Source organism: Oncorhynchus nerka, linkage group LG28, assembly GCF_034236695.1.
Source record: "Oncorhynchus nerka isolate Pitt River linkage group LG28, Oner_Uvic_2.0, whole genome shotgun sequence".
In the NCBI taxonomy this organism is placed as follows: domain Eukaryota; kingdom Metazoa; phylum Chordata; class Actinopteri; order Salmoniformes; family Salmonidae; genus Oncorhynchus; species Oncorhynchus nerka.
The window spans coordinates 72649839-72676531 of NC_088423.1; the positions used below are offsets into that span (position 1 = coordinate 72649839).

General features: G+C 44.1%; 2 protein-coding genes across 4 annotated transcripts in view; one reads left to right on the forward strand and one right to left on the reverse strand.

Annotated features, from left to right (window-relative positions):
• LOC115113649 (unconventional myosin-Ie-like) overlaps window positions 1–17304 on the forward strand; it is a 76543-nt gene extending 59239 nt beyond the window's left edge. The window contains exons 20-29 of one of the 2 annotated variants that reach the window (XM_029641535.2): window positions 10433–10547; window positions 10723–10892; window positions 10989–11134; window positions 12656–12802; window positions 13030–13187; window positions 13303–13392; window positions 13501–13714; window positions 13944–13979; window positions 15282–15451; window positions 15604–17304. In XM_029641535.2, the coding sequence (XP_029497395.1) occupies window positions 10433–10547; window positions 10723–10892; window positions 10989–11134; window positions 12656–12802; window positions 13030–13187; window positions 13303–13392; window positions 13501–13714; window positions 13944–13979; window positions 15282–15451; window positions 15604–15680 (1323 nt within the window). In that variant the 3' untranslated portion in view covers window positions 15681–17304. The remainder of the gene's footprint in view (window positions 1–10432; window positions 10548–10722; window positions 10893–10988; window positions 11135–12655; window positions 12803–13029; window positions 13188–13302; window positions 13393–13500; window positions 13715–13943; window positions 13980–15281; window positions 15452–15603) is intronic. The other variant, XM_029641536.2, reaches the window with a different exon arrangement.
• Window positions 17305–17390: 86 nt separating this feature from the next.
• Window positions 17391–20113, reverse strand: LOC115113650 (G2/mitotic-specific cyclin-B2-like). 2 transcript variants are annotated; one of them, XM_029641538.2, is made up of 8 exons: window positions 19974–20113; window positions 19487–19603; window positions 18862–19107; window positions 18612–18770; window positions 18309–18545; window positions 18004–18144; window positions 17760–17870; window positions 17391–17650 (listed from the first exon to the last, which is right to left on the reverse strand). In XM_029641538.2, exons 1-8 carry the CDS (start codon window positions 19995–19997, stop codon window positions 17546–17548), a joined length of 1140 nt encoding a protein of 379 aa, XP_029497398.1. In that variant the 5' UTR covers window positions 19998–20113; the 3' UTR covers window positions 17391–17545. The 2 variants fall into 2 exon arrangements, with proteins under 2 accessions (XP_029497398.1, XP_029497399.1); XM_029641539.2 differs by having other exon boundaries at window positions 19763–20075.
• Between the last annotated feature and the right edge of the window lie 6580 nt (window positions 20114–26693).

Genomic DNA, 26693 nt, shown 5'->3' on the forward strand with positions numbered 1-26693 from the left:
TTTATACAGTTAGACTACTCCTCTCTCTGACCTGCCTACATACAGTTAGACTACTCCTCTCTCTGACCTGCCTACATACAGTTAGACTACTCCTCTCTCTGATATGCCTACATACAGTTAGACTACTCCTCTCTGACCTGCATACAGTTAGACTACTCCTCTCTCTGACCTGCCTTTTATACAGTTAGACTACTCCTCTCTGACCTGCCTACATACAGTTAGACTACTCCTCTCTGACCTGCCTACATACAGTTAGACTACTCCTCTCTCTGACATGCCTACATACAGTTAGACTACTCCTCTCTCTGACCTGCCTACATACAGTTACATACAGTTAGACTACTCCTCTCTGACCTGCCTACATACAGTTAGACTACTCCTCTCTCTGACCTGCCTTTTATACAGTTACCTGCCTACATACAGTTAGACTACTCTCTCTCTGACCTGCCTTTTATACAGTTAGACTACTCCTCTCTGACCTGCCTTTTACAGTTAGACTACTCCTCTCTGACCTGCCTACATGTTAGACTACTCCTCTCTCTGACCTACATACAGTTAGACTACTCCTCTCTCTGACATGCCTACATACAGTTAGACTACTCCTCTCTGACCTCTCTGATATGCTCTGCCTACATACAGTTAGACTACTCCTCTCTCTGACTCCTCTCTACTGACCTGCCTACATACAGTTAGACTACTCCTCTCTGACCTGCCTACATACAGTTAGACTACTCCTCTCTGACCTGCCTACATACAGTTAGACTACTCCTCTCTGACCTGCCTACATACAGTTAGACTACTCCTCTCTCTGACATGCTTGTTAGACCCTCTCTGACCTGCCTACATACAGTTAGACTACTCCTCTCTCTGACCTGCCTTTTATACAGTTAGACTACTCCTCTCTGACATGCCTACATACAGTTAGACTACTCCTCTCTCTGACCTGCCTTTTATACAGTTAGACTACTCCTCTCTGACCTGACCTGCCTACATACAGTTAGACTACTCCTCTCTCTGACATGCCTACATACAGTTAGACTACTCCTCTCTCTGACCTGCCTTTTATACAGTTAGACTACTCCTCTCTGACCTGCCTTTATACAGTTAGACTACTCCTCTCTGACCTGCCTTTATACAGTTAGACTACCTCTCTCTCTGACAGTGCCTACATACAGTTAGACTACTCCTCTCTGACCTGCCTACATACAGTTAGACTACTCCTCTCTCTGACCTGCCTACATACAGTTAGACTACCTCTCTGACCTGCCTTTTATACAGTTAGACTACTCCTCTCTCTGACCTGCCTACATACAGTTAGACTACTCCTCTCTCTGACCTGCCTTTTATACAGTTAGACTACTCCTCTCTGACCTGCCTTTATACAGTTAGACTACTCCTCTCTCTGACCTGCCTTTTATACAGTTAGACTACTCCTCTCTGACCTGCCTACATACAGTTAGACTACTCCTCTCTGACCTGCCTTTTATACAGTTAGACTACTCCTCTCTCTGACCTGCCTTTTATACAGTTAGACTACTCCTCTCTCTGACCTGCCTTTTATACAGTTAGACTACTCCTCTCTCTGACCTGCCTACATACAGTTAGACTACTTTTACAGTTAGACTACTCTCTCTGACCTGCCTACATACAGTTAGACTACTCCTCTCTCTGACCTGCCTTTTATACAGTTAGACTACTCCTCTCTGACCTGCCTACATACAGTTAGACTACTCCTCTCTCTGACCTGCCTTTTAGACTACTCCTCTCTGACATACAGTTAGACTACTCCTCTCTGACCTGACCAGTTAGACTACCCTCTCTGACCTGCCTACATACAGTTAGACTACTCCTCTCTCTGACCTGCCTACATACAGTTAGACTACTCCTCTCTCTGACCTGCACCAGTTAGACCTCATCTCTGACCTGCCTACATACAGTTAGACTACTCCTCTCTCTGACCTGCCTACATACAGTTAGACTACTCTCTGACCTGCCTTTATACTCACTCTCTGACCTGCCTACATACAGTTAGACTACTCCTCTCTCTGATACATACAGTTAGACTACTCCTCTCTGACCTGCCTACATACAGTTAGACTACTCCTCTCTGACCTGCCTACATACAGTTAGACTACTCCTCTCTCTGACCTGCCTACATACAGTTAGACTACTCCTCTCTGACCTGCCTACATACTAGACTCTCTGACCTGCCTACATACAGTTAGACTACTCCTCTCTCTGACCTGCCTACATACAGTTAGACTACTCCTCTCTGACATGCCTACATACAGTTAGACCTGCCTTTTATACAGTTAGACTACTCCTCTCTGACCTGCCTTTTATACAGTTAGACTACTCCTCTCTGACCTGCCTTTTATACAGTTAGACTACTCCTCTCTGACCTGCCTACATACAGTTAGACTACCTGACCTGCCTACATACAGTTAGACATCCTCTCTCTGACATGCCTACATACAGTTAGACTACTCCTCTCTGACCTGCCTACATACAGTTAGACTACTCCTCTCTCTGACATGCCTACCTCTCTCTGACCTACAGTTAGACTACTCCTCTCTGACCTGCCTACATACAGTTAGACTACTCCTCTCTGACCTGCCTTTTGATACAGTTAGACTACTCCTCTCTCTCTGACCTGCCTACATACAGTTAGACTACTCCTCTCTCTGACCTGCCTTTTGCCTATACAGTTAGACTACTCCTCTCTGACCTGCCTTTATACAGTTAGACTACTCCTCTCTCTGACCTGCCTTTTATACAGTTAGACTACTCCTCTCTCTGACCTGCCTTTTATACAGTTAGACTACTCCTCTCTCTGACCTGCCTTTTATACAGTTAGACTACTCCTCTCTGACCTGCCTTTTATACAGTTAGACTACTCCTCTCTCTGACCTGCCTTTTATACAGTTAGACTACTCCTCTCTGACCTGCCTTTTATACAGTTAGACTACTCCTCTCTCTGACCTGCCTACATGCATTTAGACTACTCCTCTCTGACCTGCCTTTTATACAGTTAGACTACTCCTCTCTCTGACCTGCCTTTATACAGTTAGACTTAGACTCCTCTCTGACCTGACCTGCCTCTCTGACATGCCTACATACAGTTAGACTACTCCTCTCTCTGACCTGCCTACATACAGTTAGACTACTCCTCTCTCTGACCTGCCTACATACAGTTAGACTACTCCTCTCTGACCTGCCTACATACAGTTAGACTACTCCTCTCTCTGACCTGCCTACATACAGTTAGACTACTCCTCTCTCTGACCTGCCTTTTATACAGTTAGACTACTCCTCTCTGACTGACATACAGTTAGACTATGCCTACATACAGTTAGACTACTCCTCTCTCTGACCTGCCTACATACAGTTAGACTACTCCTCTCTCTGACCTGCCTACATACAGTTAGACTACTCCTCTCTGACCTGCCTTTTATACAGTTAGACTACTCCTCTCTCTGACCTGCCTACATACAGTTAGACTACTCCTCTCTGACCTGCCTACATACAGTTAGACTACTCCTCTCTGACCTGCCTACATACAGTTAGACTACTCCTCTCTGACCTGCCTACATACAGTTAGACTACTCCTCTCTCTGACATGCCTACATACAGTTAGACTACTCCTCTCTGACCTGCCTACATACAGTTAGACTACTCCTCTCTCTGACCTGACCTACATACAGTTAGACTACTCCTCTCTCTGACCTGCCTTTTATACAGTTACCTGACTACAGTCCTCTCTCTGACCTGCCTACATACAGTTATACAGTTAGACTACTCCTCTCTGACCTGACAGTGCCTACATACAGTTAGACTACTCCTCTCTGACCTGCCTACATACAGTTAGACTACTCCTCTCTGACCTGCCTTTTATACAGTTAGACTTAGACTACTCCTCTCTCTGACCTGCCTTTTATACAGTTAGACTACTCCTCTCTCTGACCTGCCTTTTATATACAGTTAGACTACTCCTCTCTGACCTGCCTACATGCAGTTATACAGTTAGACTACTCCTCTCTGACCTGCCTTTTATACAGTTAGACTACTCCTCTCTCTGACCTGCCTACATACAGTTAGACTACTCCTCTCTCTGACCTGCCTACATACAGTTAGACTACTCCTCTCTCTGACCTGCCTTTTATACAGTTAGACTACTCTGCCTCTCTGACCTGCCTTTTATACAGTTAGACTACTCCTCTCTCTGACCTGCCTTTTATACAGTTAGACTACTCCTCTCTCTGACCTGCCTTTTATACAGTTAGACTACTCCTCTCTGACTGACCTGACCTGCCTTTATACAGTTAGACTACTCCTCTCTGACCTGCCTTTTATACAGTTAGACTACTCCTCTCTCTGACCTGCCAGTTACATCCTCTCTGACAGTTAGTTAGACTACTCCTCTCTGACCTGCCAGTTAGACTACTCCTCTCTGATACAGTTAGAGACTACTCCTCTCTCTGACATGCCTACATACAGTTACCTGCAGTTACTCTCCTCTCTGACCTGCCTACATACAGTTAGACTACTCCTCTCTCTGACCTGCCTACATACAGTTAGACTACTCCTCTCTGACCTGCCTACATACAGTTAGACTACTCCTCTCTCTGACCTGCCTACATACAGTTAGACTACTCCTGACTCTCTGACCTGCCTTTTATACAGTTAGACTACTCCTCTCTCTGACCTGCCTACATACAGTTAGACTACTCCTCTCTGACCTGCCTACATACAGTTAGACTACTCCTCTCTCTGACCTGCCTACATACAGTTAGACTACTCCTCTCTGACCTGCCTTTTACATACAGTTAGACTACTCCTCTCTCTGACCTGCCTTTGCCTACATACAGTTAGACTACTCCTCTCTCTCTGACCTGCCTTTTCTGACCTACATACAGTTAGACTACTCCTCTCTCTGACCTGCCTACATACAGTTAGACTACTCCTCTCTGACCTGCCTACATACAGTTAGACTACTCCTCTCTGACCTGCCTACATACAGTTAGACTACTCCTCTCTCTGACCTGCCTACATACAGTTAGACTACTCCTCTCTCTGTTAGACTACTCTCTGACCTGCCTACATACAGTTAGACTACTCCTCTCTGACCTGCCTACATACAGTTAGACTACTCCTCTCTCTGACATGCCTACATACAGTTAGACTACTCCTCTCTCTGACCTGCCTACATACAGTTAGACTACTCCTCTCTCTGACCTGCCTTTTATACAGTTAGACTACTCCTCTCTGACCTGCCTACATACAGTTAGACTACTCCTCTCTCTGACCTGCCTTTTATACAGTTAGACTACTCCTCTCTGACCTGCCTTTTATACAGTTAGACTACTCCTCTCTCTGACCTGCCTACATACAGTTAGACTACTCCTCTCTGACCTGCCTTTTATACAGTTAGACTACTCCTCTCTCTGACCTGCCTTTTATACAGTTAGACTACTCCTCTCTGACCTGCCTTTTATACAGTTAGACCATCTCTGACCTGCCTACATACAGTTAGACTACTCCTCTCTCTGACCTGCCTACATACAGTTAGACTGCCTTTTATACAGTTAGACTCCTCTCTCTGACCTGCCTACATACAGTTAGACTACTCCCTCTCTGACCTGCCTACATACAGTTAGACTACTCCTCTCTCTGACCTGCCTACATACAGTTAGACTACTCCTCTGACCTGCCTACATACAGTTAGACTACTCCTCTCTCTGACCTGCCTACATACAGTTAGACTACTCCTCTCTGACCTGCCTACATACAGTTAGACTACTCCTCTCTCTGACATGCCTACATACAGTTAGACTACTCCTCTCTGACCTGCCAGTTAGACCTACATACAGTTAGACTACTCCTCTCTCTGACCTGCCTACATACAGTTAGACTACTCCTCTCTGACCTGCCTTTTATACAGTTAGACTACTCCTCTCTCTGACCTGCCTTTTATACAGTTAGACTACTCCTCTCTCTGACCTGCCTTTTATACAGTTAGACTACTCCTCTCTCTGACCTGCCTTTTATACAGTTAGACTACTCCTCTCTCTGACCTGCCTTTTATACAGTTAGACTACTCCTCTCTGACCTGCCTACATACAGTTAGACTACTCCTCTCTCTGACCTGCCTACATACAGTTAGACTACTCCTCTCTCTGACATGCCTACATACAGTTAGACTACTCCTCTCTCTGACCTGCCTACATACAGTTAGACTACTCCTCTCTCTGACCTGCCTACATACAGTTAGACTACTCCTCTCTCTGACCTGCCTTTTATACAGTTAGACTACTCCTCTCTGACCTGCCTTTTATACAGTTAGACTACTCCTCTCTCTGACCTGCCTTTTATACAGTTAGACTACTCCTCTCTCTGACCTGCCTTTTATACAGTTAGACTACTCCTCTCTCTGACCTGCCTTTTATACAGTTAGACTACTCCTCTCTCTGACCTGCCTTTTATACAGTTAGACTACTCCTCTCTGACCTGCCTTTTATACAGTTAGACTACTCCTCTCTGACCTGCCTTTTATACAGTTAGACTACTCCTCTCTCTGACCTGCCTTTTATACAGTTAGACTACTCCTCTCTCTGACCTGCCTTTTATACAGTTAGACTACTCTCTCTCTGACCTGCCTTTTATACAGTTAGACTACTCCTCTCTCTGACCTGCCTACATACAGTTAGACTACTCCTCTCTGACCTGCCTACATACAGTTAGACTACTCCTCTCTGACCTGCTCCTCTCTCTGACCTGCCTACATACAGTTAGACTACTCCTCTCTGACCTGCCTACATACAGTTAGACTACTCCTCTCTGACCTGCCTACATACAGTTAGACTACTCCTCTCTCTGACCTGCCTACATACAGTTAGACTACTCCTCTCTCTGACCTGCCTACATACAGTTAGACTACTCCTCTCTCTGACATGCCTACATACAGTTAGACTACTCCTCTCTCTGACCTGCCTACATACAGTTAGACTACTCCTCTCTCTGATATGCCTACATACAGTTAGACTACTCCTCTCTCTGACCTGCCTACATACAGTTAGACTACTCCTCTCTGACCTGCCTACATACAGTTAGACTACTCCTCTCTCTGACCTGCCTACATACAGTTAGACTACTCCTCTCTGACCTGCCTTTTATACAGTTAGACTACTCCTCTCTGACCTGCCTTTTATACAGTTAGACTACTCCTCTCTCTGACCTGCCTACATACAGTTAGACTACTCCTCTCTGACCTGCCTACATACAGTTAGACTACTCCTCTCTCTGACATGCCTACATACAGTTAGACTACTCCTCTCTCTGACAGTTAGACTACTCCTCTCTCTGACATGCCTTTTATACAGTTAGACTACTCCTCTCTCTGACCTGCCTTTTGATGCCTACAGTTAGACTACTCCTCTCTCTGACCTGCCTTTTTATACAGTTAGACTACTCCTCTGACTGACCTGCCTTAGACTACTCCTCTCTGACCTGCCTATACATTACTAGACCTTAGCACTACCCTCAGTCTCTGACATGCCTACATACAGTTAGACTACTCCTCTCTCTGACCTGCCTACATACAGTTAGACTACTCCTCTCTCTGACCTGCCTACATACAGTTAGACTACTCCTCTCTGACCTGCCTTTTATACAGTTAGACTACTCCTCTCTCTGACCTGCCTTTTATACAGTTAGACTACTCCTCTCTCTGACATGCCTACATACAGTTAGACTACTACCTCCTCTCTGACATGCCTACATACAGTTAGACTACTCCTCTACATGCCTACATACAGTTAGACTACTCCTCTCTCTGACCTGCCTTTTACAGTTAGACTACTCCTCTCTCTGACCTGCCTACATGCAGTTAGACTACTCCTCTCTCTGACCTGCCTTTTATACAGTTAGACTACTCCTCTCTGACCTGCCTACATGCATTTACTCCTCTCTGACATGCCTACATACAGTTAGACTACTCCTCTCTGACCTGCCTGTTAGACTTTTACATACAGTTAGACTACTCCTCTCTCTGACCTGCCTTTTATACAGTTAGACTACTCCACTCTCTGACCTGCCTTTTATACAGTTAGACTACTCCACTCTCTGACCTGCCTTTTATACAGTTAGACTACTCCTCTCTCTGACCTGCCTTTTATACAGTTAGACTACTCCTCTCTCTGACCTGCCTTTTATACAGTTAGACTACTCCTCTCTATGACCTGCCTTTTATACAGTTAGACTACTCCTCTCTGACCTGCCAACATACAGTGAATATGTACTGTAAACTGGCCTCTTCCAGTAAGTATACCCATTCCATGAAACTGTACCACCAACCTGCCTTCGTCCAATGAAAATACCACATACCTAACTTTCTTCTAATAGGTTAGAACAGGCGTAGAATTAGACCTCTCATAGGCTGCAGGCTGCCATGGTGTTGTTGACATGTGCGTTGGCATGCAATAATTCTGTTGTCAGGGAGAGAAATCCAAGACTCAAGAGTTTTTAGACTGCACACCATAAAAGGTAGTAATGTAGTATGCAGGAACATGTCAGTATATGTGTGATTGGGGAGCGGGTTAGACACCGCTCTGGTGCCCACGTCAGAGCTGTTGAGTCAACACTACACTGGAACTCATACACAAGTGCGAGTCTGTGGTCAAGGAGGTGGTGGGACATTGGAGGGTGTTTTTTCCACCGTAACTGCACTTTTTCCCACTGCTCCAATGAAAGCTGTGCTTGTGGCTAGCCTGTGAGATCACTTATTGACATCTGTACACACATGCGTGAAGATACATTACATAGTCCTGAATCAGGCCTTGTGTGATTTCAGCAGCAGACTGCCAAGTTCCCCATCCCCCCTCCCCCTCATTGCCCTCCTGAGCCGATGTGACTGATGTGTGCTTATGAAACACAAATATCACACAGGGGCGGACCCTGCGATTACCCAGCTGCCAGGCTTCTCAAAACAAAACTCCCTCTGATAAGACGCTGACACGAAGTCATTAGTTTATGGCTAAATCATTTTTTTTCTCTTCATACAATTAGATGACATAGTTTGAGTCCAGGCCAAGAGTAGAATCACTCTCTCTTCAGAGTAGACCATCTCACAAGGTGCTAATGGATAACCCTGCGAGACACTGTCAGAGGTGTCACACTGTCAGGTGCTGCTCAGAGTTAAAGGTCTGGGTGGCTCAAACACACTCCCAGCCCAGATTAAACACACTCCCAGCCCAGATTAAACACACTCCCAGCCCAGATTAAACACACTCCCAGCCCAGATTAAACACTGGCTCCACATTCTCTTCAACGGTCTTTCATAGTCATTTTTATCCTCACTTTTGTTTTTCCCCCATTTTTATTTTAACATGTATAAAGCAGTCTTCATTTTTATAAATCAATCATACTTTATATTCTATTATGAACTCATACTTGTTTTTATTACTCTTTTTTCAAATGAAATGGTAACATTTTTGATTGTTATTTTACTGCATTGTTGAGGAGCATTAACAAGCAGGCATTTCACTGTTCCGTGTGCATGTCACCAATAAACTTCAATTTGATTTGACATTCGGATCTAGTTTGAATGTGTTTAGTAACTAAAGGGTAATTTGATGTAAAGTGATAGGACAAGACCGAGCCTGTCTGGCCTGTGCCAGCGGTGTGGCCTGTGCCAGGGGTGTGGGCACGTGTGAGTGGGCATGGTGTTTAGTCTGGGACAGGGCAGGGGGAGATTTGATGCTGGGTGTCTGGGGGGCCCATCAGGAAATGAGAAGGAGGGAGCAGAGCCAGGGTGGGTTTAGGACTTGATAGCCCACCCACCCATAGCACTGTTACTAATGTATATGGGTCTGGACATTGGAGAAAATAGTGTATTAGGTAAGGCTCCTTTCACTGGATGGCTTATCTATCCATAACCCATTTAGTCAGTGTTATTATACATTATAGTTTTATGCTATTATATACTGATAGGAATTTGGAAAAAACCTGACGACTTGGAATTGTGTTTGTCTATTCAGATTTCTTCAAGCATTAACAGTATGTCTGTTCTGTCATCCCTGCCATTGTATTTGGGTGGGTCTGTACACTGAGGTAGGCACAGTATGTCTGTTCTGTCATCCCTGCCATTGTATTTGGGTGGGTCTGTACACTGAGGTAGGCACAGTATGTCTGTTCTGTCATCCCTGCCATTGTATTTGGGTGGGTCTGTACACTGAGGTAGGCACAGTATGTCTGTTCTGTCATCCCTGCCATTGTATTTGGGTGGGTCTGTACACTGAGGTAGGCACAGTATGTCTGTTCTGTCATCCCTGCCATTGTATTTGGGTGGGTCTGTACACTGAGGTAGGCACAGTATGTTTTGCTGTGGCAGGTTGTTCAGGTATAAATGTTTTAATATCTGTGCCTCTTTCTACAGCTCTTCCTGTTGGAGGAAACGAGGGAACGTAAGTTTGACAGCCACGCCAGGGCCATCCAGAAAGCCTGGCGCAAGTATGTGGCCCGCAAGAAATACGTTCAGATGAGGGAGGAAGGTGAGTGACAATCACGTTTTGAAAAAACGAAATAGTCTAATTATCATGACTAATATTCAAACTTAGATGTCGAACAGTGTCAAGGTTTTGGTCTAATGCTTCTAAAAATGAACTGAATTGAGACTGTATGTATGCATTCTTGTCTGACTGCCTGTCCCCGTGTGTCCATCCCCAGCCTCTGACCTGCTGGTGAACAGGAAGGAGAGGAGGAGACACAGCCTCAACAGGAACTTTGTGGGGGACTACCTCGGTATGGACGACAGGCCTGAGCTACGACAGTTCCTGGCCAAGAGGGAAAAGATTGACTTCGCTGACAAAGTCACAAAATATGACCGTCGCTTCAAAGTAGGTGTCTTGAGCAGCAGAATTCTCTGTTTGTTTGTTTCTGATATTGTTAGTCCAATGACCATTTGTCTCCTCTCTGTCCATATGTGTTTCCAGGGCATTAAGAGAGACTTGATCCTGACCCCGAAGTGTATGTACCTGATTGGGAGAGAAAAGGTGAAGCAGGGCCCTGAGAAAGGTCAGGTGACTGAGGTGCTGAAGAGGCGGATTGATGTGGAGAAGATCCTGGCTGTGTCTCTCAGGTATTATGACGCAGGTCCTAGGCACCAGGAGATGCTGGCAGGGTCTGACTAGCCCCATACTGACTGTTTAGTGTTTATTCCCCTTAGGCAGTAAGAACACACAGGACCAGCAGACTCCAGGCCTCGCAAAGCCAGCTAGTTAAAGTGTAACACTTTTCACCAGCGGTCACAAATAGATAGTTGCACAATGTACTGTACATAGAGACTATTGGTCTTGTCAGTGATGTCATCCAAACGGTTGTACATTCATGGTATCTGGGTTTCGGTATTTTCAAGTACAAAAGATACTAATCACTGGGTCTCAATAGGGAAGTTGATAAACAGCTCAGGAATCAGCCCCCCATTACACATGAGATTGTTCTGTCAGCTCACAGAAACCCACAATGTTAAGCTACAGCTATCTGCAGAAGCTACAATGTCTGCATGTAGGATCACTCAAGTCCCCATGTTCCTTTAAATGTCACATGTATTACAAACATGGAAAGATTCAAAGCCCTTTCTTTTATATGTCTGCTCTTGTGGGTGTGTAAAGGCTGTATGAATATGAACACAACTACAAAGTACGCTTCAGAGTCATTATGTTATTCTACCTTTATTATACCAGGCCGGTCCATTAAGAACTAATTCTTATTTACAATGACGGCCATTTGTTTTGTTGAAGTCACCAGTAAAGACAAATTATACTGACAGCATCAGCCCAGAGGTCAGGTCAATTATTACGACCCACATTACTCTGTGACCCACTAAGCTTGACATTTGCATATAACCAGCGAGGGGAAAAAAATAAAAAAACGTGACTGGTCAAAGCTGTGTTTAACACTCAACTAGATTATGAGTGTAAGTGTGGGACTTGTATGATCATATAGCTTGTTGAATTTTGCACATGATTTGCATGGGGCTTTGTTTTTGGTGGGGACATTATAGAAGACTTTGTAGAGGCTTTTGAGTCTGTGAGTGATTGGGGGGTTGTGGGTAATATGAACCAGGTGGTGCTGGGAGGGAAAGCAGGCATTGTAAAAAGCTCATTGGAGAACACTTTAGTTAATTGGGGGAAACAGTGCATCGCTGTGTCAGTTGCAGGAACAGGTTTCCCTCTCTCCTTAGTTACCTGCTGCTTTGTCTCTCGCTGGTTATATGCAAATGTCAAGCTTAGTGGGTCATGAAGTAATGTGGGTCGTAATAATTTTAGCTGACCTGACCTCTGGGCTGATGTTGTCAGTATTATTTGTCTTTACTGGTGACTTCAACAAAACAAATGGCCGTCATTGTAAATAAGAATTTGTTCTTAATTGACTTGCCTGGTAAAATAAAATAATTAATCTGGACCGTTTACATGCAAATGTACTATATTTACCTGACGAGAGAATCTGTGTTCTGACAATAGAATCGAATGTCGAATTCACAATCGCTCTCCTCCAACATATCAGTTCAAATCAAACTTTATTCATATCTGTCACATTACAGTGCATGTCACAAAGTTGCTCCCCAGTCCCAACTGATTGGTCTGTCCCTGTCCCTCAGCACGATGCAGGACGACCTGCTGATCCTGCATGAGCAGGAGTATGACAGCCTGCTGGAGTGCACCTTTAAGACCGAGTTCATCAGCCTGCTGGCCCGCAGGTTCGAGGAGAGGACCCAGAGGAAGCTGCCGCTCAAGTTTGGCACCACGTACGTGCTGTAAACACAAACATGCATTTTAAACAGACAGTGTGATATATGGGTGGAGTGGAAGTAGACAAAGCTTTGGTCAACATTATTTACAATACTCTGGGGTAGTTCTGGAAATACTGCTTTTGATTTGGTACTGAGATAACAGATGACATTTCTCTGGCAGTTTCCAGTGGATGGTTTGAGTCAGTGGTTGTAAGGGAGATGCTCTCTGCTCTGTCTCTCAGACTGGAGCTGAAGCTGAAGAAGGAGAACTGGGGTTTCCTGAGTGGAGGCGGTTCCAGACAGGTGATGTTTGTCCAGGGCCAGGGGGACGTGGCTGTCACAAAGCCCTCCAGTAAGACGCTGCAGGTCAGCATTGGAGCCGGTCTGCCCAAGAACACACGTGAGTATTACAGGAGTAGTGTGTACCATCCCTCCACATCAGGATTCAATAGACATGGTGTTTTTTTCGTGTTGTCTGAAACATGCTGTTTACTGACTTAGAGTCCCCTTTGTAGGTCCCACCAAGAAGAGCTTCACTCAGAGTCGCTCCAGTGTGTCCAGAACCCATCAGAACACTCCCACACGGGCTCCCCCTGGGCCTCCAGGTAGAATAATCATTAGCTGATGTAGGCCCTCACCCCTGTACATAATAAAGCAGTTAGCAACAGTTAGCTGTTTCCACTTGATGACAACCATCTTCCTCTTTGTCACAGTTGCCCATCAGAATGGTGGTCTGAAAAACACCAACCACATAGCCAATCAGAGGAACGCCTCACAGCATTCCAATCAGAGGCCTCCGTCAACAGGCAATGGGTCCTGCCCCTTCCTGCCCAACAACGTCATTCTGAGGGAGAAAGGCAGCAGCCATCCTAAGCCCAACCAGCCAAACCTGGACTGTCTGAAGGTCCCTGACCAGGGGGCGGCAGGGTGAGTACTGGCACCAACAGCCCTGATTACCTCCCAATACAGAGCCCTAAGAACTGATAGCTATAATGACTTACTATACAGATACGTTTGCTCTTACATAAACATGTAAATACTGAGGATGAGTATGGTGCGTAACATGGTTTGTGTCAGTATTGTGCAGTGCTGTTTCAGTGTGTGAACGCACACACACACAGTCCTGCTGTAACTTGGATGATGTATTCCTTTATAGTAACGGAGGCACCCGGACAGCTTCGAATGGAGGAATGTGAGTCTGAGTGTTTGGGGTGTTGGGTGATTGTTCAGACCTTAGCCAAGCCAGGCGCAGCTCACTGACATGTGTATATCTCTCCCTGGCTCTCCTGTAGCTAGATGCTCTCCTTCTTGCTTGTAGACATCTCTCTAACAGCTGATGTTGAATCAGAAGAAGGCAAAACCTATCATCTAATTGGACGAAACTACAGAAAAAAAGTCTGAGCCCCGTAACATGCTATCAATCATTCTGTTGTTGAAGAGTCATTTTGCTCCAGAATTATACCTTCAAAGGCATGATATGGAATCTATTCTCATATAATATCGCTAGATCCCGCTGCTTGCAAATGACTGGGCTTACTTTTTTTCTCCTAAAATTAGCTCTGGTGTAAGCTGATTGGGTATGTCTCAATGATTTTGAGATATCCTGGATACAAATCTTGGGGAAGCAAGATATAACTTTTTTTTATTGGTGATTCATTTGGTGTGATCGTTTGCTTGTTGGTTGACTTTGTGAAGGTGTATGTATTTTTCATCTCTAGCTTTCTCAAGTTAATTCACTGTATATACAAACAACTTTCCAGTGTTTTACACTCCATAATACCATGTGGTGATTTCCAATGATACTTAACCCCACACCATGGGCTTACCAGTGTGTTATGCTAATGTGAGCTCTAATGTTGTTTCCACAATAACTAGCCTTTAGTATGACACTAGACTTGTGTTGCGCATAATCAACCACCTCTGCATCTTTCAAAACTATTGCTTTGTGAGAAGGTGTTAAAGTTCACTGTTAGCCATTGTTATGTACTGTAAGTACCAGCTGAAAAGTACCCAGGGCCTTGCCTTGGCTCCCATGCAGAGCAGGTCTGCCAGAGCCATGGCCCAGTGAGACATGGGTGCCGGCCCACGTAGATGGAAACAGAAAAGTCTGAGCCTTCTGGGTGAAACACTGGAGTAAATCCTAATTGGAAAGGCACTAATAGTGTTGGTACTGAGACAAATTTATGGGATGGCTCGCCATCTTGTGGTAGAACTGAGCATATCAACTTCTATCTAGTTATGTGTCTTTGAAAGAAATAATGGAGTAAGCACCAATCCAATAATAACTACCACAAACTCACATGGTATGTTCTTTTATCCCAATATCGATAACTTCACATCCTTTGCTAAAGCCACACAATCACCAGCTTTCCTAATGACTGGCTGTAGTGTTCTAGTCAGCCAGTAGAATAGTGTCACACTAATGAAGGATAGGAGACTTTCTTTTCTTTGATAACTAAAGCTCGCTCCTGTTGTCTTTCTCTTTATTCCTCAGTGTCCAAAGACAGTCGGTCAGTAGACCACCCCCAGGAGGGGGGCGACCCAAACCTGCCCCCAAACCCAAGCCCCAGGTTCCCCAGTGCAAAGCCCTTTATGCCTATGATGCTCAGGACACAGATGAGCTCAGCTTCAATGCAGACGACGTCATCGACGTCATCAAGGAAGGTAATACACAGGAGGCAGAAATCACATCATTGCACAAAGGGACAATTATTGAATTTGGTTTGGTGCGGGGTGCACAAAACATTTGCAATTTAACTCTTTAACATTTTTTTTTTAAATGTCCCACTGTAAACTAAGTCTTCTTTCTTGATCAGATGCTTCTGGCTGGTGGACGGGGAGGCTACGGGCAAAGCAAGGCCTGTTCCCCAACAACTACGTCAGCAAGATCTAGGAGCTGCATGTCAATCACCAGGAGAGAAGTACACACCGGAGATAGAGCTATCAAACAAAAGAGATTTTGTGAGACCCGAGAAGAGAAACTGACATTTTCTCCACTCCTGCATTGTAGCCTTCTGGATGTAACTTCCTGTTATTCTGGACAGGCAAGAGGAGCGTCAGGCTTTCAATGAAGTTCTATTTTTATGGGGATCTGAGGACAATACTTTTGTCCAGGGGCAAATCGCTACTCAATCCCTGTGAGCACTGAACAAAACTATTTATTGTATTTATATAGCTTTCTACAGTCTCCCTTCCCCTTTTTCACTTCGCTATGGTTTTGTGATGATATTTTGGATGCATGATATGTGGAACCAGGTTGTAATTACATTTCTCATTTTGGAAATGAATGGTTTTAACATGAGTTCGGGGTTGTTTCCAAGAAGCCACTGTCTCTGTTCAATATTGTTTTCAATGGGGATTTGTGCTGCTAAGATGAATTTAGATGGTATTGGCTATAGAAATGTTGACAAATTTTTACATAAAATGGACATTAAGTTCATTGCACTGTGATTTTATTAACTTCGGCAATGCATTTCCCTAGAAAAACAATGATCGAATGTGTTTGATAACCAACTCTTATTAATCAAAACGGATGCAATCACTTTCGGGAAAAGGAAATGCAGTGTGACAAAGGTTGTCTTCAGGAATCCCCCTGCTCTTATTTCCAGAACTCTTGGGCCACACTGCATTGTCTGGTTTATAAGCACTTTATCAGTAGCTACAGGTACTAACTTGGACAGACTGGTAACTCCTGCCACAGCTAGTTATCCTTGGATGTTTTGAAAGATTGCCAAACTAGAGGATAATTTGTTTACATAGATATACTGTATGTGCATCTCATGACATTTAGGAATTAAGTCAATACTTTGTTACAATTTAAGTGTTTCACTGCAGGATTTAATTCAAAGTTCTCTGCTTTTGATATTGTATTCCATGTAGATTTAAGTGCACAGTCTGGGTGAATGGCATTCTTTCAAATGAAAGTAAAAATTCCACTGACTTCACATGCTTATGGCACTGAACAATATTTTCTTTCTGGTTTCCAATGTTTGTATCACTGTGCATAATCATTTAGGTCTGGATTCAATCCATAAAAGCATTGGACGCTCTGAAATAATGGTAAATTGAGCTGACATGACGCATTTACCATGAATGTTGTCTAATTGCCAATCATCTTTAGCGCTATGGAGTGAAGAGAGCCCTAAAAAAGCTTTCTTTCAGGCTTGAACTGTGGCAGAGTTGTGCAAGTTAATCTGCATTAATGGTTTAACTGGCCTCTATCCTGTTCTGCCCTAGCTGGTCAGGAAACTCCTTTCCCTACTAATTATCACCTGGTCCCAGATGTTTGTAGCTTTGACAACTGTACATGCAAACAGATCTGGGACTATGCTACATTACAAGCTGCAACATCCTGGTGCAGCTGTGTTCAGGAACACTGGGCTATAAATCCTGCAGTAGGAACAAGCTGTACTAAAGTTAAATGTCTGAATAAAAATGGCAGGCCCATAAAGTTATACTTCTGTTAGGTGGTGTTTTACCCATCGATACTCCGTAAGAATAAAATTGTAACCACCAGGCTGCGTGGCTTTTATTGTCCATTTAACAGTGACTAAAACTTAATTGCTACACATCAATGTTTAAAAACATAACACATCTAGATATATTTCAAAGGGTTCAAAACAAGGTTTATTTGTAAAAAGTTAAATATTTACATGTACTTAAAAGCAGCAGTCCAAAAGACCATCTCACAATGGATTTCCTTAAAAATAAAGTGCAGCAGACTTAGTCGGCATTCACGTCATGACATTAGGGTTTAAGTTATGGGAGCAGAGCAGCAGCCATGTAATTTACAAAGGTAGACTTCAGCTGAGGGATGAGGCTGATCCTCATAAGTCGGCTGCTTGAATACTTGTTCTTGACAGTCTGGAACACAATTACTCAATGGTTTTTTCCAAGAGGTGACATGTATCAATTTACCCAAATTGTACAAGATTAGGGCACAACAAGGTCAAGCCATCAGAGGACCTCTTACCTGAAGCCTTGTTCGCCCTTCATTGACAGAAACTATGTTTTTGGCAATGTGCTCCATGATTGGCTTGAGGTGGTTCTCATTATAGGTAGAGTAGTGCTCCTGTGTTGGTGTCTGCACAGGGAGTGGACACAATAGTAAAAACAGACCATATCTGTTGCTAGCACCAAACCAGGTTGAATTCTGTAATTTATTTCTGATACACAGAGTGGACCATCACAGTAATTGCCACAAAACAGAACCTTACCCAGTTGCGCTCATCAAGCAGCAGCTGGGAGAGGCACAAGGCAGCAGCAGCAATCTCAGAAGGATGGTAGTGCACCATGTCATAGTCAAGGAGGGTCAGTTCCATGAGGTACTTTGCTAATGTGTGCTTCTCAACGTCAGCCTGAAAAGACAACGACTGGTATTACTGTAACCTTCTGGTAACCAGTCAGTGGTTGGCTTTTCCACCTCTAACAAATAGTTGCAGTTAATGTTGATGGGGCGATTTGAATAACCACACCCATAAAGAAAATTGTATGAAAACATGCATGTCATTGAGTAGCCTACATTGCCAGCCTTGGAGGCTCTCCTGAGGAAGTGCAGGGGTAGAGGCCGTCCAAGCTCAAAGTTCAGACTTCGCAGAATCAGCTGCTCCATCTCCCGAATATGGGCCTTGGTGAATGCATTGTCTGTGATGTAAACAAAATCACCTATCTCCGGGGAATACATCTCTTCATACTTGGACGCCAACAACATGGCAGTCACACCAACCAGCTGGAGCTTCTTGCGGCCAATAGTTTGCACCTAGATAGTAGAAGGGTTAAAAAAAAAAAAAGTGTATATATATGACACAGATACGCCAAGGCTTACCTGAAGAAAGCGATCCAGGATGGCCACCGTCAGATAGAGAGTCTCCTGCAATAGCTGGAACCTGGAGTGCACCTGAATTAGCCAGTCAATCAGGAGAGCACGCATGCGTCCATTGATCTCATAGCCACTCATGTACTTGGCCCGAACAGACTGCTGGGTCTGTTGAGAGACATTTCAAGATTGTCTTGGAGACCAGTACAAAATATTTAACGAGTCATCACCATGTTAGCCTAGAGAAAACACAAGTTACCTCAAGGCGCTGCAGATATCCATATATATCCTTTATATATTCAGAGCACAGTTGTGGCAGGTCTGAATCCCCTTCATCAATGTCTTCTACAGCAAGCAGAGCTTCTGAGAACGCCTGGCACAATTCCTCTTCCTTCATGGACACGTTAGCATACACTTCAGGCTGAGGAACTTGAGGCCAAACAGCTGCTAGCTGGTCTTGTTGGTTAATAGATTGTTTGGTTGAAGTCTTGGCAGGAATGGTCTTCTGTAGAGAGTATAGAGAAGCATGTTTGAGAACTTAAAAAAATAATTCACCTTTATGTAACCAGGTAGGCCAGTTCAGAACAAGTTCTCATTTACAACTGCGACCTGGCCAAGATAAAGCAAAGCAGTGTGACAAAACAGAGTTACACATGGAATAAACAAACGTACAGCCAACACCACAATAGAAAAAGTCTATATACTGTGTGAGCAAATAGCGCAAGGAGAGAAGGCAATAAATAGGCCATAGTAGCGAAGTAATTACAATTCAGTAAATTAACACTGGAGTGATAGATGTGCAAGTAGAAATACTAGTGTGCAAAAGAGTAACTAGTGAAATCAGACAGACAATGGACCAAACAACAGCGTGTAAGACAACATACCTTGAACGGCACCGCTTTGCAAGCATTGGGAAAGTTGGACAGCTCTCCAAGCACAGCCCTTCCTGCTCCAGCTACGTTTGCTTTTCCCATTAGTGTTGGGTTGTCTGCGTTCCTTAACTGTTGAAGACCCCCCCCCCCCAAAAAAAAGTGAACATAAAACATATCTAATTAAAAGTCTGCAGTTTTGTCATGTTAGTTAGCAAGCGACGGCTAACGTCGGCAGCTAATGACACATTATTTAGCCATGAGCAATTACACTAGGTAACCTTAGCTTACCTAGCTAAATGTTTTTGCCCGGTTACGTAACTATATTTTAGGCAAAACATACGCTCGTTTTCCAGCATTTATTTCCTAGTTGCTTAACGTTTACCTACTAGATAGCACATTGGCTAGCTAGCTAAAATATAACTACATATCGCCAGTAACGTTAGCTGTGAGTTACATGCACACAAAAACACATTAGCTAGTCCAGATTGTAAAAAGTTACCGCAGAACGAACTTCTAATGACATCGTCACGCTTGGTTAAAACCAAGGCAGCTAGATAGCCAGCTATAATCGGCAAAAAGCCCAAGTGAGAAGTGTCAAAGAACCAATCCACAGTCATTCAAATACCGCTCTGTTGATTCTAATTGGATTCAGCATCATAGAATGCATCTCTTTCATTGGTTGCCAAAGAGGAATCAAGAATGACGTCGCACAGTCACAATCAGAATGGATATCTATGATAGAAGACCCACTTCTATCTGGAATTGTATTCCTCATCATGTCTTCTCTACTTTTGGTGGCCTTAACTTCATGTTGTTTTGCAATTATAATATTGACAAAGTTCCAGTGAAACTTTCTGCTTTTCATCGGCAGGTTTTCTTGTCATGGTCCTTAATTTATAAACACAATTTTTCTCCACACAGATATTATATATGGAATAATCGGGATATATTGTATAAAAATACCTCTCTGTTTTTAGAATATTGGTTCAGAAATAATATCCTATTGGTGAGCCAACTGGTAAATGCAGAGGGTCTTTTACTCAGTTATAAAGAACTCTCATCACTTTACAAGGTCCCTGTAACACCTAAAGATTTTGCAATTGTTTTAGATGCCATTCCCTCAGGTGTTGCTATGTTATTCAGGAACATGTCAAGACCTGACCCTCAGAGCCTACCTTCTATTGACCCTGTTGACTCATCAGTAGGAAAGATTTGTTTCTCTTTTGGTCCATTCAACAACAGAGCGATACGATCCTTGTTTCAGCAGGATGTTGTATCTATACCTTATGTCATGCCTTACTGGAATGGATTTATTGATAATATCTGTTGGAAAAAAGTTTGGATGTTGCCACAAACATACCTACTTGTTAACAAAATTAAGGAAGTTTCCTTTAAAATTATTCATAAATACTATCCTGCCAACCACTATATGAAGAAGTTTAAGGAAAACATCAACTCAAATTGCTCCTTTTGTAATGACCACCCAGAAACAGTTGTGCATCTTTTTTTGGCATTGTATGCATGTAAGAAAACTGTGGCAAGACATCAGTAGGTTTATAATTGAACACATTTATGAAGATTTTACACTATTGTGGAGAGATGTACTGTTTGGATTCTTTACATACAATAGAAATAAGCGGAATCATTTTTATGTAATTAATTTCATTATTCTTTTGGCCAAATTTCATATACACAAATGTAAATTTACAAACAGAAAACCACATTTTCGTATCCTACAAAAAGAAATTGAACTGTATTTTAAGACGGTTAAATGCTCTACTAACAAAAAAGCTGTTAGAATTGTAAGTATATGCATGTCCCTTAAGGTCCTTGTGTAATTGTAATGTGAAATTGTACCCCCTAGCTCGATTGTCCATTGTTTGTAATCTATGTATGCTTGTGTTCCCTCATGTGCTTTATGTATTGATTTGTTGTTAATAAAAAAAATAAAAAATAAAAAATAAAAAAAATCTATGATAAAGAACCAGAAAAACGTTCCTCTCGGTGTAAATTGGTTTTGTGAATGAAGAATTTGTCTTATATATTTATTACAACAAGCTCTCTCAAGTAAACCCACGTCTTCCAATCTGAGTTCTGGATAAACCTTGTGATCATTCCCAAAACTAAGATGAGTTTTCATTAGTGTAGTTAGACCACTGGGGACGGTTTTGATCACAGAAATAAAGTCTCTGAAAGGTATTGGAAACTCTTTCAATGTTATAAATTGTTCATATGTGAGAATATTACCCTTGTTGTCGAAAATATCAAGAACAAAGTCAATATTCCTCTCATGCCAGCTGGTGTAGAACAATGACTTATTCCTTATAGTTATGTCTGAATTATTCCCCAAACGAGCTTTATGTGGGGAAAAATTGTGCAGGAAACATTTTCCAGGCCATTAAAGCTTGTTGGTGAAACCTAGCCAATTTAGCAGGTAATCTTTCAGGAATATAATTACATGACCTCCCAACTGACCTCCCAACTTACTAAAAACATTATTTGGAATGAAATACCATATTGAATCAGTATTGATCAAACATCTTTTCAACCAGTTTATCTTGAAAGTGTTATGTTATGTCAACAAAATCCAACACATGCTTATTCCTGACATTGTCTGGAAAAATGCATGGTTAAGGCCTTACAAATACTGTATACCAAACAAAGTTAAGGAAGTGCACTTCAAAATTTTACATAAAATATATCAATATGATATCCAAATTTGTGGCTATTGATGATATCTGCGTTTTGGAGCGGGTTGGAGCGAGCGGTCGCATCCGCACTTCGGTCCGCAGGTAGTATAACTATTCATTACATTTCATTACAGTACAACGGTTTGATTTGTCTAATCTTAGCAATTTCTTCTTAGCTAGCTACATAGCCGTCATTGTATCAAAGATAATTGCGTAATTATCGTATTTCGTCGTCCTAACGTAGTCTACACTGCTATCTGCCCAGCAGCTAGCCAGCTAGCAAACGTCCACCGTCTACCGAATAGCAGCACTGTAGAAACTATTACACTCAACTGAACGACTTGATTAGTGTAGTGTTAGCTAGCTACATAGTTGTCTTTGCTGTCTTCGTATCCAAGATAAATGTGTAGTTTAGAGTGTGTAGTTTTAGAGTGATTATCTTAATTTACCGAGGTTAGCTAGCCAGCTATTTGTCGTCCTTAACGTAGGAGACACTGCTAGCTAGCCAACAGCTAGCCAACGTCTACCGAATAGAACTTCCGCACTCAACAACCTGGTCGCATTCCGCTTCGCTCCACAGGTAGTATCACATTTTCATTTCATTTCATTACAGTACAACGGTTTGATTTGTTTGATCGTAGCTAGCTACATAGCTAGCTACATAGCTAGCTACATAGCCGTCTTTGTATCAAAGATAATTGTGTAGTCTAGAGCGATTTTCTAGGTTAGCTAGCCAGCTATTGTCGTTCTTTTAACGCAACGTAACGTAATCAACACTGCTAGCTAGCCAGCTAGCCCCCGAATAGCAGCACTGTAGCCACTGCCAGCTAGCCTACAAAGTCAACAACGCAGCCACTGCCAGCTAGCCTACTTCAGCAGTACTGTATCATTTTAATCATTTTAGTCAATAAGATTCTTGCTACGTAAGCTTAACTTTCTGAACATTCGAGACGTGTAGTCCACTTGTCATTCAATCTCCTTTGCATTAGCGTAGCCTCTTCTGTAGCCTGTCAACTATGTGTCTGTCTATCCCTGTTCTCTCCTCTCTGCACACACCATACAAACGCTCCACACCGCGTGGCCGCGGCCACCCTAATCTGGTGGTCCCAGCGCGCACGACCCACGTGGAGTTCCAGGTCTCCGGTAGCCTCTGGAACTGCCGATCTGCAGCCAACAAGGCAGAGTTCATCTCAGCCTATGCCTCCCTCCAGTCCCTCGACTTCTTGGCACTGACGGAAACATGGATCACCACAGATAACACTGCTACTCCTACTGCTCTCTCTTCGTCCGCCCACGTGTTCTCGCACACCCCGAGAGCTTCTGGTCAGCGGGGTGGTGGCACCGGGATCCTCATATCTCCCAAGTGGTCATTCTCTCTTTCTCCCCTTACCCATCTGTCTATCGCCTCCTTTGAATTCCATGCTGTCACAGTTACCAGCCCTTTCAAGCTTAACATCCTTATCATTTATCACCCTCCAGGTTCCCTCGGAGAGTTCATCAATGAGCTTGATGCCTTGATAAGCTCCTTTCCTGAGGACGGCTCACCTCTCACAGTTCTGGGCGACTTTAACCTCCCCACGTCTACCTTTGACTCATTCCTCTCTGCCTCCTTCTTTCCACTCCTCTCCTTTTTGACCTCACCCTCTCACCTTCCCCCCTACTCACAAGGCAGGCAATACGCTCGACCTCATCTTTACTAGATGCTGTTCTTCCACTAACCTCATTGCAACTCCCCTCCAAGCCTCCGACCACTACCTTGTATCCTTTTCCCTCTCGCTCTCATCCAACACTTCCCACACTGCCCCTACTCGGATGGTATCGCGCCGTCCCAACCTTCGCTCTCTCTCCCCCGCTACTCTCTCCTCTTCCATCCTATCATCTCTTCCCTCTGCTCAAACCTTCTCCAACCTATCTCCTGATTCTGCCTCCTCAACCCTCCTCTCCTCCCTTTCTGCATCCTTTGACTCTCTATGTCCCCTATCCTCCAGGCCGGCTCGGTCCTCCCTCCCGCTCCGTGGCTCGACGACTCATTGCGAGCTCACAGAACAGGGCTCCAGGCAGCCGAGCGGAAATGGAGGAAAACTCGCCTCCCTGCGGACCTGGCATCCTTTCACTCCCTCCTCTCTACATTTTCCTCTTCTGTCTCTGCTGCTAAAGCCACTTTCTACCACTCTAAATTCCAAGCATCTGCCTCTAACCCTAGGAAGCTCTTTGCCACCTTCTCCTCCCTCCTGAATACTCCTCCCCCTCCTCCCTCTCTGCAGATGACTTCGTCAACCATTTTGAAAAGAAGGTCGACGACATCCGATCCTCGTTTGCTAAGTCAAACGACACCGCTGGTTCTGCTCACACTGCCCTACCCTGTGCTCTGACCTCTTTCTCCCCTCTCTCTCCAGATGAAATCTCGCGTCTTGTGACGGCCGGCCGCCCAACAACCTGCCCGCTTGACCCTATCCCCTCCTCTCTTCTCCAGACCATTTCCGGAGACCTTCTCCCTTACCTCACCTCGCTCATCAACTCATCCCTGACCGCTGGCTACGTCCCTTCCGTCTTCAAGAGAGCGAGAGTTGCACCCCTTCTGAAAAAACCTACACTCGATCCCTCCGATGTCAACAACTACAGACCAGTATCCCTTCTTTCTTTTCTCTCCAAAACTCTTGAACGTGCCGTCCTTGGCCAGCTCTCCCGCTATCTCTCTCAGAATGACCTTCTTGATCCAAATCAGTCAGGTTTCAAGACTAGTCATTCAACTGAGACTGCTCTTCTCTGTATCACGGAGGCGCTCCGCACTGCTAAAGCTAACTCTCTCTCTCTGCTCTCATCCTTCTAGACCTATCGGCTGCCTTCGATACTGTGAACCATCAGATCCTCCTCTCCACCCTCTCCGAGTTGGGCATCTCCGGCGCGGCCCACGCTTGGATTGCGTCCTACCTGACAGGTCGCTCCTACCAGGTGGCGTGGCGAGAATCTGTCTCCTCACCTCGTGCTCTCACCACTGGTGTCCCCCAGGGCTCTGTTCTAGGCCCTCTCCTATTCTCGCTATACACCAAGTCACTTGGCTCTGTCATAACCTCACATGGTCTCTCCTATCATTGCTATGCAGACGACACACAATTAATCTTCTCCTTTCCCCTTCTGATGACCAGGTGGCGAATCGCATCTCTGCATGTCTGGCAGACATATCAGTGTGGATGACGGATCACCACCTCAAGCTGAACCTCGGCAAGACGGAGCTGCTCTTCCTCCCGGGGAAGGACTGCCCGTTCCATGATCTCGCCATCACGGTTGACAACTCCATTGTGTCCTCCTCCCAGAGCGCTAAGAACCTTGGCGTGATCCTGGACAACACCCTGTCGTTCTCAAATAACATCAAGGCGGTGGCCCGTTCCTGTAGGTTCATGCTCTACAACATCCGCAGAGTACGACCCTGCCTCACACAGGAAGCGGCGCAGGTCCTAATCCAGGCACTTGTCATCTCCCGTCTGGATTACTGCAACTCGCTGTTGGCTGGGCTCCCTGCCTGTGCCATTAAACCCCTACAACTCATCCAGAACGCCGCAGCCCGTCTGGTGTTCAACCTTCCCAAGTTCTCTCACGTCACCCCGCTCCTCCGCTCTCTCCACTGGCTTCCAGTTGAAGCTCGCATCCGCTACAAGACCATGGTGCTTGCCTACGGAGCTGTGAGGGGAACGGCACCTCAGTACCTCCAGGCTCTGATCAGGCCCTACACCCAAACAAGGGCACTGCGTTCATCCACCTCTGGCCTGCTCGCCTCCCTACCACTGAGGAAGTACAGTTCCCGCTCAGCCCAGTCAAAACTGTTCGCTGCTCTGGCCCCCCAATGGTGGAACAAACTCCCTCACGACGCCAGGACAGCGGAGTCAATCACCACCTTCCGGAGACACCTGAAACCCCACCTCTTTAAGGAATACCTAGGATAGGATAAAGTAATCCTTCTCACCCCCCTTAAAAGATTTAGATGCACTATTGTAAAGTGGCTGTTCCACTGGATGTCATAAGGTGAATGCACCAATTTGTAAGTCGCTCTGGATAAGAGCGTCTGCTAAATGTCTTAAATGTAAATGTTTTCTGTGAAAAAGAAGGTGAGAATCTGTCTCACTTGTTCTTTGAATGTAAATTTGTCCGAATTTTGGGAAAACCTTGCCAAATACTTATTTACCATTATGAACACTGCCTATGTTTTTGACATGAAAGATATAATATGTTAATATTGCAATGATAACAAGACCACTGAAATGATTGTTAATTTTTTATTCTTGTTGCCAAATACTTCATACACAAACAAAAATTCCAAAATTCTATACCAAAACTACAGATTTTTCTGATTGAATTAAACTATTTTATTAAAACATTAGCCCTAGTGAATAAAAACAATATTAACATCGTCCTGAATCATTATAATAAGATTTTTTCAGAGTGAATACAATTGCGCTAAAATTGTTTATTTTTTGTATCATTTTATTGATATTTTTTGTATGTTTGAGTATTTTAATGTTAAAATACCTGTG